The sequence below is a fragment of the Euprymna scolopes genome, chromosome 15 (assembly GCF_053919585.1).
Source record: "Euprymna scolopes isolate OS-2025 chromosome 15, ASM5391958v1, whole genome shotgun sequence".
Lineage (NCBI taxonomy): Eukaryota > Metazoa > Mollusca > Cephalopoda > Sepiida > Sepiolidae > Euprymna > Euprymna scolopes.
The window spans coordinates 72012702-72027200 of record NC_136496.1 but is presented as its reverse complement, the minus strand read 5'-3'; the positions used below and the strand labels follow the sequence as shown (position 1 = coordinate 72027200).

General features: G+C 34.2%; 1 protein-coding gene across 3 annotated transcripts in view; it reads left to right on the top strand.

The window, feature by feature from the left end:
• Positions 1-7696, top strand: part of LOC145293897 (NEDD8-activating enzyme E1 catalytic subunit-like) — a 195708-nt gene extending 188012 nt beyond the window's left edge. For all 3 annotated transcript variants that reach the window (XM_080140674.1, XM_080140673.1, XM_080140672.1), the window contains exons 15-16: positions 3687-3805; positions 7490-7696. In XM_080140674.1, coding sequence (XP_079996800.1) covers positions 3687-3805; positions 7490-7590 — 220 coding nt within the window. In that variant the 3' untranslated portion in view covers positions 7591-7696. The remainder of the gene's footprint in view (positions 1-3686; positions 3806-7489) is intronic.
• The last annotated feature ends 6803 nt before the right edge of the window (positions 7697-14499 follow it).

The following is a 14499-nucleotide window of genomic DNA, read 5'->3' as shown; positions in this document are numbered from 1 at the left end:
GTCACCTGTCCATTTTAGTATACCCAGGAAGATATCTGTTGTCCAAATTCTGACGGCAAATTTTGGACCGTCTACAGAAAAAAAAATTGTCGCTATTAACAGGTCCATTTCTATAACCAAAGACTGTGTGCACCTCAAATGTTTATCTTTCTACCACAGTGGTAATGCAAGGTGCTGTGCTTCATCATCATGAAGCATTTCAGTTTCAAAGAATAATTTCCACCATGTCAAGTGTTCTACCTGACCATCACATAGCTTTGTTTGCTTTTATTTCAAAATTAAAACTACTTAACATTTTAATATTTCAGTGTTCCATATTCATCTGAATCCACATCGACAAATACTGACAAATAAAAGCACCAGACATCCTGAAAAACCTTCCAAATAAAATAAAATTATTTATAAGTAACTCTATACAATGTCTTCATATTTAATAATTTTTCACAATGGCAAGATTAATAGTCAATTATAAACCACTGATAAGCTTAAAACAACCACTCTTTATAGAATAAAGTCAAATTTATTTGCATTTTATTTATTTATTTTTTTTTTTTTTAGTACATACTTTTTTGGTCCCTCCGACAAAAGGAGGGTGGACCTGTAAATTCATCCTTGTCCGTTCATCCGTTTGTCTGTCTGCACTTTTTTCTCAATAATTACACCTTGGAATTTTTGGAATTTTTCACAAACATTAAACATAAGTAAAAAAAAAAAAAAAAAAAAAAAGTAACAGAACAGAACAGATTTTCCAGGAAAACTCTAGTTGCCCACCTAGGGATGCCTTTCAGGTAAAAATGGCTAAAATTGACACTTTTGTGTTTATGAAAAAAAACATTGATGCCTTGGATTTTTATAAAACTTTCTGAAAAGTTGTAACTGATTTCTATATAATTTTGTTTGCCTATACTTTGCGATAACTCTTGGGTGCGCTCCAGAGGCTCTTTTAGAACTAATAAAACACTCCATTTTTGGGACTATTTTACCATATTTGTCCAAAATGGTCTGTGTATGTCTATTTAGCAGTTTTGCATGGTGATGAACTCGAATTTAAATATGTTAAGGTCATGGGAACTTTTGGGCCTAAATGAGAGAGGGGGGAGCAAACGATGGACTTAGTTATTTCTTTTTTTTTTTTTTGCATGGTGCAGAACTCAAATTTACACGTGTTAAGGCCTAAAACTGCACAGTTTGTTCATTTTCACCAGGATTTGACATCCCCTGGGAACTTTTGGGGCTAAATGGAGGGGGGGGGCAATGCTGAACTTAGTCATTTTTTATGCCTCGTTCACTATGCACTCACAGGGGACCATGCATGCTTCACTTGTTTTTACTTTAGTATGTATTTTTACTTTTACATGCGTTATAATTGTTTAAACATTTATTACAGTCTTGCAAAAGATCCAGCCAAGTTTTTTCAATTTTAAAACTTTAGTAATTCATAATAATAAAACTACAAATACTACTTAAAAATCCAAACACAAACTTATAAAAATATGTTCCACTCAAAATGGTTTATTCCAAATTTCTTTCTAAAACAAAACAAGGTATTTGCTATGTTAAAATGAGAATGAAACAATATCACTAATGTGTAACCAACTTGTAAGACTAGAACATTAGTATTTAAGACTAAAACAACCACGGTCCCCATATAGCAAGAAAATAGGACTGACAGGACAAAAGAGAATTCGAAAGTGAGCAGACAAAAAAAAAAAAAAGTTAACAAGTGACTCACCGACTGCAATATCCTTTTCTTTTTTTTTTTTTTTTTTTTTTTTTCTCCAAGTTTTCCACTCTCTGCTGGCTTTTCTTTTCACCCCTCTTTTGTGACTGTATTTTTCCATGGTAGTGTTTATTTTTCTTTTCTTTTCATATTGACCCTTTTATGTTAAAAGGTTCGTTTGTAGCATCCAAAATAAATGTAATGTAATGTGGTTGTTACATTGTAAATGGACAAACAAATGAAATAGGAATAGAAATAAATAAAAACCGGGTCGACACTTTTTTAACGAAAGCATTTATTACCGTTACTCTCGGCAACACTTAAAATCTCTTACTGCCACATGTCCATTTTAACTTGGTCATGTTTCTCCTCCTTCCAACCCCATACTATACCGAAGCCAGCTATTAGTCACCTTCACTTTTTACGTCTGTTCTCCTCGATGCTGACTTTGTTTCTCCTGAGCATGTGTTGCAGTTTTTTCTCTTTTTTTCCTTCCTCTTCTTGCACACATTTTTTTAATTTGCATATGCAATATTTTCTGCTGCTGCTGATCTCTTTGCATGCTGGCCATACTTCACTGCTGCTGATACTTTCCACACACTTATATACACTGTTATAATATAACAAAAGAAATGGAAGTAGCTTAGTAGGTAACAAAAGAAATAGGATTTCTCAGTAGGTAGGAAGATAGGCAAAAGAAACTTTGCATGGGATTGTTGTCAGTGTGGCAGTGACTAATGGAGGGATCAAACAACCTGTAGATATATTTAGATTTGGTTTGCGGACACCTTGGGGAGTGGCTATGAGTTAACGACAACAGAAACAATTGATCGCAACAAAGTTGGATGATGACAGTGTCTTGTTGGGCATGTTTAACAACGATGAGGGCTGACAATATAACGATTTTTCGACGCTTTGATGTTTCGACGCTTTGATGTTTCGACGCATTGATGTTTCGACGCATTGATGTTTCGACGCATTGATGTTTCGACGCATTGATGTTTCGACGCATTGATGTTTCGACATTTTTTCTTTGCTTTTTTTTTTCCTTTGTTTTCTTATCTACTTTCTGTTTGACTTTTCATTCTTTTTGATGAAAAAAAATTGATCTGTTACTGAAATTATTAACTCATGAAAAGCAACTTTTAACTTGGGTTAGAATAAAAAGAATAATTAATGAATTTCTTTTCAAAGTATAATTATAATAATTCTATTACTACTAGAATAAAATTTTTAAGATAAAAATGAATGCAATATTTCTCCTTCAGGATCGTCATAGTCTAGTCTTATGAAATGCATGTTGAAGGCAATGCTCAGGTTAATGGACTTGCACCAAATGCACTGGCAGATGTGCAAAACAAGAAATAAGATTTTTCTTTAAAACAGAATGTAGACGTTTGCAAACAGTCAAACAATTACATATGTGGAGACTTTAAAAAAAAAAAGGTCAAAGTGAACAGATTAAAAAAACAAGCTTTTCTAGTTTTGACTTCAAACCAAATTCATTGGCAAAAAATAGCAACATGCAGCAAGTTATGTAAAAGGATAGAAGTTGTGTACGTCTATTGAAGTTGAAGATAGGTGTAATCTGTATACTGTTAAAGTTATGGTGTTTTTTTTTAGTTTGATTATACCCAAATAGAAATGTGATTGGTTGACACAAGAGGAATAGGCAGAGTACATATTTCTAAGGTGGTAGTTTTTATGATGCCAATAATCGAGTTTTAATCTCCCATATCTCTAAAGGATTTTTTTAATTGGATATTTTTTTATGAATTTTAAAAGATGAAAATTGATAGAATAATATTACCAAAAAAAAAAATGTAAAATTTTTTAAAAACTGAATAAATCTTTTTTTCTTACTATGAAGTTTAAGTATTTCGCTGTTAGCTGAGAGTGACTATTCAACGATACTTCACTCACATTATGCTGAATTTATTTACTTTGTTTCGTTTATTATTTGTAGCCAAATGAAGTCCCCAGCCATTACATCATTGATAAATGGAAAAAGCAAAACTCTTTATATGAAAACGGTAAAATCGATTGAAGAAAAAACTCGAGAAAATCTCAACAAGTCACTAACTGGTAAGTCAACGTTTTTCTTTTTTTGTTGTTTTAGACCTACATTATTTATAGCAAGACGGGCGCCCACACTTTTGTTACCATCCAAATATTTTGGCTGGTCTAACAGTTTTTAGAGACGTTTTGTACTCTGTAACCTTTAGACAATTTTTAAATCTCCGGGTGTAAACTATTCTTATTCTGCTGCTTCAGGATATTTCAAGCTTATGTTTCAATAAACAAACAACTCTTTTGTGAACAACTTCCTCAGCTCCTCTACAGATTGGAAAAAGTAATGTGGTGGATAATGAAAAACTTCAGTGATGATTAGGACTAGGACAACAGCATATTCTTTTCATTGTTTTGACTCTCGAGTGTGTATCTGTTGATATCTTATATGCTTTTATATAGAGCGATGTGGTTCTCGGTTGATTAACTGTCTGTGTCGGATATATACTCGAGAGTCAAAACAATGAAAAGAATATGCTGCTGTCATAGCCCTAGTGATGATTAAGGTTGATTTGGAGTCCAATCTGGATCTCCCAACCTGGAGGTCGTCATTGAAACAGCAAGTGTTGAGAAATCATCCAATCGTTGACTTCAAATCATCAGGCTTGGTCGGCCTTTGTAAGGAACACAGTAATATGAATCGATAGTGTCGGCTCGCTCTACCCTAGTGAATGCTGTTTCAAGTACAAGTTAACTCCTATCACCAAGTAATTGTAAATGCTTTTATCACCTATGCCATAGTTAATTAAAATATTTCTGATTTACATTTCTGAATTTTTTAGATAAGGATTGGTTATTCATATTATTTGGATTCATCGGACTACTGTTCTCATCTTGAATGTGATTTTCACAAGTGGTAACCTTCGACCTTTTTCAGGTATATCTTGTCAAACTCGGGAATGTTTCTGTTGAACTTAATTTGGATAGAATTTCAAACAGAGAACCCTTTATTTACTTTATGGGGGTAGCATGTTCTCGCTCCATCAGCCATGACTGAATAGAGGTCCTAAGTAATTCGCAATTTTAATTGTTGCCCACAATGAGAACTGAATCTTCAGGAGAATATCACTTTTACAATTGATTTTTCTAAGTACTCTAACCACTGTGGCATGGGTCCTTGTAAATGAAATAATAGTTCCATTCCGTTCAAAATTTCTGAGTTGGACATATATTCATGAGTTCAACAAGATACACTAGAAAAAGGTTGGAGGTTACATCGACCGAAATGTGAAAATGCCACTCAAGATGAGAATAGTATTCTGATGAATCCAAATATGTATTTCTGATTTAATTTTCTGTTTTTAAAAAGGTTGAGATGATGACCAATTTGTATGCAAAAAGTATAAGACAATTGAGATGGAAGAAAACTCACATGTGGACAAAGTGTAATGTTGTACAGCCTTTCTAACGGTTCCAAATAATCTTAATTACATTTTAACTTGGACCAGATGTATACGAAAGTTTTGCAAAGAAACAAAGGAAAGAAATTCAACAAGCCGTTTCTTTTTTTTTTTTTTTTTTTTTTTTTTTTTTGAAAAAAAAAAAAGGGGGCATTTATTACCAGTTATTTTCACACCAAACCACTGACACATATGTCCCTAGCCAAAGACAATATAGTCGCATCCCTGCTTTTCCTCTCGGGGTCAATTAAGTTTCTGCTATGTCTGCAGCTTGCCCCATGTTTCATAATCGTATGACAATTTTGTTAAAAATTTGGAGAACTAACGAGTTCTGCATCTTGTTTAAAAGTTCCTGTCATAATGACACTTGCTTAAAAGCCCTATTATGCCGCCATGTGGTCAAAAGTATATCTCGTGCCGACATGTGCTTTTTTTTTTCTTTGTCTTTTTCACCTTCATCCATTTTTATATCACAGCTTGGTCATTTGCATACTTGTCATTCCACTGTTGCTACATACATGTCAATGGCTTCGTTACAAAAATCTATCTGGATGATGAAGCTATTGAGGTTGTTTATGTTACCTTGAGTAGAGTACAGGTTGGCGCAGGTGCTAATATGATTGGAGGAATTAGGAGTGAATAGAGGAAGTTATATGAACTTCTGCCATTACTAACCAGGAGAGAATTACCATTTTCAATCACGGAAAGAATCTATCAGATATGTGTGATGTATGGAACTGAAATCTGGCCAATGAGAGTTGAGGATATGTGTTGCTTGAGAATGATATAATGGATGTATAATGTGAGCCTTAAAAACAGGCCTAGGTCTGAACTCTGAGCAAAATTAAATCTAGATAGGGCAATGTGTGTAGAACAGAAAGCTCTGATGGTATGACAATGTTGAAAGAATGGATTAAGTTCTTGCATTAGTAGATGGAAACTAGTTGAGGCAGCATGCAAGTTTACAAGAAAACTAATTAAATCTGGGCAGTATAGGGAGATGTGCACAGAATAGATTTTGATGGTATCACTATATTGAAAGAATGGATGTGCATACCCTAATACAGGGGTCTCCAAACTACAGCCTGCGGGCTAAATCTGACCCATGAAAGTCTTTAATCTGACCCACGGAACTCTTATGGAAAACAAAAAAAATATTCAGGAAAAATTTTAAATAAAAAAAAAAAAAGGAAATGTATGAAAATAGTGTGATTTTTCTTTTTGTTCAGAAAATAATTAAAAGAATGAGGTTTTGGAGACCCAGTTTCACTAAAAAGCAAAGCTAAGGAACAAAACAGTATAAAACCTGTCCAGGTCATTTTTTTATTATTATTCTTTTGATCCATGTAGCTCTAAAATGTCAGAAATATGACTCCTCGTTTGAAAACTTTGGAGATCCCTAGACTCTTATATTCAAACATTTCAAAGGGATTCTTCAACAAATGAAAATACCCCAAACTAGCAACAAAATCCCACCCCTTCATTGTAGCAGTCTCTAAATACTGGAAGATTTTCTATTCTGATAGCTTCTTGCGATCCACTTGGATTTGGAATTCATTTCTTGCTCATGGTTTCCCTGACTGTACCAATATGCAGAAATTGAAATGTTATCTGAACAAACCTCTTGCTGTGTAGCTTCTCACCTGGCTTACCACCCCTTAAATCTGACCGCTATCACAGTAGCTCCTTAGTAATATGCTTTTTTTCTGTAAAGTATTTAATCAAGGAGAGGAAAATTTGAAATATTGCTCTAAAAGTTTTCCATATTTCCCTTACAATGTTCTTTCTTAAAAGGGGACATTAAATAATCATCATTAATAATTTTTGAATATTCACATAATATATATTTCATCCAAACTCTGTTACTAGGTCTAACTGTATACCAGCTGCAAGTTTCTGAAATCCTCTTTGACTTCCATTCAACGTTTTTGATTTAAATATTTTTTATTCAGAAAATTTAAGAAAATATAATTGAATGCATCTTTTAATATTAAAGGTATATTTTTAAAATATCTTTTACAGTTAAACTGAGTAAAACAAAAAGGTCACTTCTGTCAAAATGAATTCATAAAATAACATTTACAGTATTTAATAAGCATTTTTTTTTTTTAATATTCCTCTGATTAGTTTTAATTAAATATATACATTTTTAATTTTTGTTTAGCTAATTTTAGTTTAATAAATATTAATGTTCCTATTTTTCTTTTTGGTTAATTTAAAACAATGTTAATTTTTTCTCACTAATTTTTGTCAGTTACAAATCTTAAATCAATGACCTTTTTTTTTATTTCTTTTGTAGAACTTGGTTTGATAGATGGCTGTGAGATTTACGTTGCTGACCAGACAACTCCAACATCAATTTCATTCAAACTAAGTTTGACTAGTCAGATGGAAAATTAAAACAAACTTCAAATTTATTCTACATTTTTTATGCCAAAATATGTGACTATCTTCCACTATGTGGTTTTAAAAAAAAATTGGAAAATAAACAAGATTCATAAATTTATTTCTACTTCATCTCTTTTTTTTTTTTTTTTTTTTTTTGCTTTCATAAACAATATTGTATAAATATATTAAATTAAACTTTCTTTGCATCTGAATGAGTCTTATTTTAAATAGTGTAACAGGTATTATCATACGATCAAAAAGAAGCAATCTAATATATAAAATTATCTTGTCAGATTTTCCAGGTTTGTCATCAATAGCTTAAAAGCCAGTGATTAAACTGTTCCGGGTTTTCCTAGAATTTCAGTATTTAGCATATGAGAGAGATAATTGAAGGCTTTGATTTGAAAGAGAAAAACTGAAGAAAGCAGAAGATTTAAAATACGATAACAGGGTAGTTCCAAAAGTAAAACCTATCTTTTTTTTTTTTTTTTTTTTTTTTTTTACTAAAAAAAAAGTTGAAGAGCTACGAAGACGAGAGTGATATTAAAACGAGCAACTTTTTCTGCTTTAGAATTTATTTTTCTATCACCATCCTCAATGCACTTTTGCCAGGAATTCAATGACGCATGTCTATAGCAGAGGTCCTTAGAATCTAACACTGTCAATATCTGCAACACAGAGATAAAACTTTCAGGTCATGAATACACAAGTTCAGTCATCATAACAATGCAATTTGCAATCCTCTCTGATCAAGCAAACTAGAAAAAATAGGAGGTATTACTTTTGGAACACCCCCTCGTATTATCAATGTTATCTACTTCCAGTGTTAGGATTTAAAAAGAAGATATGTAACAAAATAAGAGGAAATAAGTTTATCAGTATAACAATGGAGAGGAAGTTGTTCACAAAGATACACAAAAGAAGTTGAATAGGATTGTTAATCAAGGTGTGACAGTAACGGGAACAAAAGGACCAAACAACGAAGAGTAATTGTATCACTTGAATTCATTGGACTACTGTTCTCACAACATTTCGGTTGATGTAACCTCCGACTTTCTTCAGGTGTATCTTGTCGAACTCGAGAATTTGAACGCAAGGACCCATGGCGTAGTGGTTAGAGTACTTGGAAAAATCAATTGTAAAAGTGATATTCACTTGAAAGTTGAAGATTCAATTCTCGATGTGGGCGCCAATTAAAATACAATTGCTAATTACTTAGGATCTCTATCCAATCATGGCTGATGAAAAAAGAGCATGCTACCCCCGTGAAGTAAATAAAACGTTCCGTTTGAAAGTCTGTCCAAATTCACAAGTTTGACAGAAACATTCCCGACTTTGACAAGATACACCTGAAGAAGGTCAGAGGTTACATCGACCGAAACGTGAAAATCACACTCAAGATGAGAACGGTAGTCCGATGAATCGAAATACAAATAACCAATTCTCATCTCAAAAATTCAGAAAGGTCAATGAAGATTAATGTTTTAGAATTAGTTTTACAGGCAGTTTTATGAGTATCAATGAGTTTTGCAACAATTTACGGTGATTGCGGACACCATCAAAGGCAGGTTGTGGCTCAAATGGGATGAGGAAATGAATTGGTAAACCGACTGACAAACAGTCCTGACAGTAGACATAAATGTGAACCTTAGTGTTCAAACGTTCGATGGTATCACACACACACATACACACCCAGAGTGCAACTGATATTTGCAGAATGTCAGTTTGAGTTTTGTTTTATTTTATTTTTATACTTGTTGAGTCTGTGCATGCCTTTCAAAAGCCACCAATGTGAGAGACATCACCACGATCAGAAGAGAAGATGGAGAAGACCAAGGCACACAGCATTGGGTCAGCAGTTATCGAGCCAGGTAGCACACATGGTTTTACAGAAGATCAAAGAGACCTCCACAGAATCAACTCGAATAACAACTCACCAATTAGTGCAAAAGATGAAAAAGAAAATAATGAAGCAACGAAAACTGTCAGAAGTATATTAGCTGAAGAAGTTTTTAAAAGTTGAGTTGAACTTGTGTGGTGTGAACTAAAGGTTGCATCTTTTTCAAGGATAATCACCACTTTTAATATCAATATAAAATATTTTCAAGATTACTTTCATCTATGAAAAGAAAAAACATTTTATTCTGATTTGTCAGTTTGTCTTGTCGATTGGTACATGTTTAGAACCCCCCAAAATTGGCATTAACTTTTATCTTTTCAAAAATATTCCTCATCTGATTTAAAAAAAAAAAAAAAAAATAGTTGTCAGCCATTTTTAAAAACAAGGGAGTAAACTCTTGTTAGACATAGTTACTTCCCTTGAAAATCAATTTTTCAGCAGCATCTTTTAAATATAATTCAATAATTTCTTGATCGAAAAAAACTTTCAAATCTAAAGAGGAAAGATGAAATCACGCGTTAACATTGACGTCTGTGTTCATAATTGTAAACGCAACACGCCCTTTGATAGAGATAAAGACAATCATACTTACTTATATATATATATATATATATATATATATATATATATATATATATAGGGTGTCCGTAAAGTTACTATACAGTCTTATTGTTTTATTGTATTATATTTGTATTAATAGTTAATATTTATTACAGGGTGTCTGTATAGTAACTTGTAAGACTGTATAGTAACTTTACGGACACCCTGTATGTATATGTATATATATATATATATATATATATATATATATATATAAATCAAGGAGACAGTTGCAAAAGAGAAAACAACTGAAAAAGAAAAAACTTGTCTGCTCAAGATTTTATATTTTAGTTTAAAAAAATAATGCATACAGGGTGGAACGATAAAAGTATCACTCTAAAGAAAACAGCACTAAAGCTTTATTGAAAAAATCAATTCAGGAAACTTGATTATATAGTAGAGCTGACATCTATTTAATGTTGCCACCTTCAGCCTCAATTACCGCCTCAGTATAAGTTCAGAACTAGGAGCATGTCTTTTCTACAAGTGCCAGCGGGAGCTCAATAAATACTTGGTGGATGGCAGCGATCAGGTTGGTGTTGGTGATGTCCTTGATGCATGACCAAATGAAGTAGTCCAGCTGGTTCATGTTAGGAGAGAAGGGTACAAAGTCGTAGTACTCCTTCTGAAGCCAAGCCTAGGTCTCTTTGGACTTGTGGACTGGTGCCGAGTACTGCTGCCACATCCAGGGTCTGTCGGCAGCCACCTGATTGCACCAGGGAATCACCACACTTTTCAGCACATCCAGGTACATTTTGGTGTTGATTTTCAAGCCAAGTTCATGAGGTAACATGATGTGGCTCTCACTTGAAACCACACTAAGATCATAACAGTGGCCGGAAACTTCATTGAGTTGTGTCCTTAAGCGTTGATTTGCATTTCGATGGTGCTGGCAATGGTCGTGTTGTCATAACTTGGATAGGTAGAAACCATGAGTTGTACAGTGGCTTGTTGAACACTGTCAATTTCAGACATGATGAAAGGCTCCTATCACTCTTGGGATTTGTACACAACTGGCAAACTATCAGATGGTCTCCAAAAAAAAAAAAAAAAAAAGAAAACCTGTTTTCGTCAAATGGAAATGGACTTGTCTTTTCTAGGGGGACAATTTTATTGTTCTACCCTGTATTATTAATGGAGATACTGTATCCATTTGAAGCTAGAAAAACGATTCCAACATGAAAGTAAAGATACTCCTGTGTAATACCAAATAGGAATAGTAAGCATATTTAATAGATTAGAAAATTAATAGAAAAAATATTTTTTTCTACATTCAAATCTGCTGCTTTATTTATTTTTTTTTTTTTTTAAATAAATGTTTATTTGAATAAGTTAGGGCTTGTTTTAAAGAAATGTTAAAAAGAATGTGTGTGTGTGTGGATAGCAATAAGGTAATAACCAAAAAATTATGATTTTGATATTTCGTTTCATTTATGAAACTTTGTCAAGAACAAATATTTATAGAACTGAGTCAGATTTAAATATTTAAAGAATTAGACATGGTAATGCCCATAGTATGTAAAGTGAAAGTATGTGTTAGGGTAGGCGGGCAGTAAGGTTAAGAGTAAAGCGTGAAAGATGATTGGTTAATTAGTGAGTGTGTATGGGTTGAATACAGGGGGATGAAGAAGGGAGGATTACAGTCAGGAAAATAATGGTGAAGAAAACTTTTGTGATTAAATAAAAGTCGTTAACATGTGAAATTGAGGCATTATTTGAATATGTTAGTGTTATATAACATTTAAGGGTGCAAAATTTGCTCTAACTTCGCCTAGTATTAAGATTTATTTTGAATTTTAATATACATATTCAATTTATTAAAAACATTACTCAAACTTGTTTTTTTTTTTTTTTTTCAAAGTTGTACGAGTTCAAACTTGTGGCGTTTTTTTTTTTTTTTTTTTTTTTTTTTCTCATCCCAGATGAAGTTGAATAACCTTGCCAGTACTTTACTGGTAAAATACTCATGCATAATTATGGCTAAGAAGAAAAAAGTGGCAGCATTTTAATTCCCAGAAAAATAAGTTGAAAAAATATTGGCTGGCAAAGAGGGTAGGTAGAGGTTAAATACATGTATTTATGATCAATTGCTGATGGAATTGAGTCTTGCATTGAATTGTCAATCTGGGAAAAACAAATTAAGAAAAAGAAAAAAAAAATTCTTTGTTTCTTTTTCTCTCTTAGTTTCCCCTCTCTGTCCTGCTCTAAGTAAATCTGACGACCTAGTCCACAAATTCCAAAATTTCATCATGACAAGTTTCAAGAAAAAATACACGATTAAACCCGGTTCTCCAAATTCCAACGTTGACCCCTACTACCATGTCTCCTTCTCCAACATCAGGGGTCTTCGTTCTAACCTTCCAGAGGTTGAAACCCAATTACAGGAGACTAAACCAGACCTTTTATTTTTAAGTGAAACTGGCATTGGACAGGCTATTTCCCTAGAAGAGTTTGCAATTACAGGATACTCTAACTTAACTTCTAAATCTGACCCCCAAGATCGCCATGGGCATGGAATATGTGCCTATATTAAAGATAGCTTTTCATGTGGGAGGGACATCTCCAGGGAAGATCCTAACTTACCCTATATGTGCTTCCGGGTTGCTTTAGCTCACACTACTGCATTTATATTTACTCTCTATCGGCCCCACAACAGCGGAGTTACTATCTTTCAAAGCATATCTGAGAAAATCGACCAAGTCCTATCTGCTTATCCTTCAGCTAACATTCACGTATGTGGAGACTTCAATGTTCACAACGTCGAATGGTTGACCCACTCAAACAAGACCGGTGATGAGGGGAGGTTCTGTCATGATTTCTCCATTGCCTATGACCTCACTCAGATTGTTCAGGAACCCACCCGTGTGCCCGACAATGACGGCCAGTATGCGAGCCTACTAGACCTTTTTCTCACAACTTGCCCTGAACTATGTTCAGTTTCTGTTCTGTCGCCTCTTGGATCTTCCGACCACTCTGTTGTATCAATTAAGATAAAAATGAAATGTAATAAATCCCCAGACGTACCTCTCCATCGTACAGTATATCGATACACTAAGGCTGACTGGGATAGCTTCCGTACATTTATATCTGATCTACCTCTGCATTCCATGTTTAAAAAGGATGTGTCCTCTATAGTATTAGACCTGACTGAATGGTTAATTGTAGGTATTGACCATTTCATACCCTCTAAAAAGTTTCAGCAAAAACCTAACAGCCAGCCATGGTTCTCTCCAGAATGTGCTGCTGCCATTGCACACAGAAATCACTTTTTCCACTGCTTCAAACGTAATAGATGTATGGAAACTAAAGCCGTTTTCAGGACTGCCAGCAACCATTGTAAGAAAGTAATAAGGAACGCAAGAGAGTTGTATGCTCAATCTGTTAAGTCCAAAGTAGCTGAGCAGCGGCTTGGTTCCCACCAGTTTTAGCAAATAGCAAACAGAATCCTGAACAGAAGCGTGTGCTCCATCCCAACTATTATCAATGGACCTGAGGTAATCTCGTCAGCATCAGACAAAGCCAAACTCTTTGTCAAGAACTTTGCAGATAATTCTACCCTTTGCGACCAAGGCCGCCAACCCCCAATATTTCCTCCTGTATCAGAAAACACGCTATGTGATATACGTATATCTGTACGTGATGTTGCCAAGCTAATCAAAAACCTTGATTCCAGTAAAGCAACTGGCCCTGACGGTATTCCAATTATAGTACTCAAAAAACTTCAACCTGAACTAGCGCCCATACTTACAAAACTGTTTAAACGTTGTCTTAAGGAGAATAGTTTCCCATCTCTCTGGAAAATCTCATCAGTATGCCCTGTATTTAAGAATTCAGGTGATCGCTCATCCCCCTCTCAGTACAGGCCAATAAGTCTCCTGTGCGTCATGAGTAAGTTGATAGAATCTGTGTTAAATACAGAAGTAATCAACCATCTCAACAAAAATAACCTTCTTAGTGACACTCAATATGGTTTCCGTTCTGCTAGATCTACAGCAGATGTGCTTACAGTTATATCGCATAGGATTAGCAAATCTCTCAACGGTGGCAATCTTTCTAGGGCAATTGCTCTTGACATATCTAAAGCCTTTGATAGGGTATGGCATAAAGGTTTACTTCATAAGATCGCTAGCTATGGTATAGCTGGAAAAGTCTTCTCAATTATTGAATCATTTCTTTCTGATAGGTTCATAAGAGTAGTAGTTGAGGGGGCAAAAATCAGAAGCTCACAGTATTAATGCCGGTGTCCCTCAGGGGTCCATCCTGGGCCCAACTCTTTTCCTGATCTACATTAATGATCTTCCAAATCACATCCTTACATCATTTGTAGACATTTATGCTGACGACACTACCATTTATGGTACCACATCTAAGACAGTAAACGACCAAGTTCTCTCCAATTCTCTCTCCTCTGATCTTGAGCA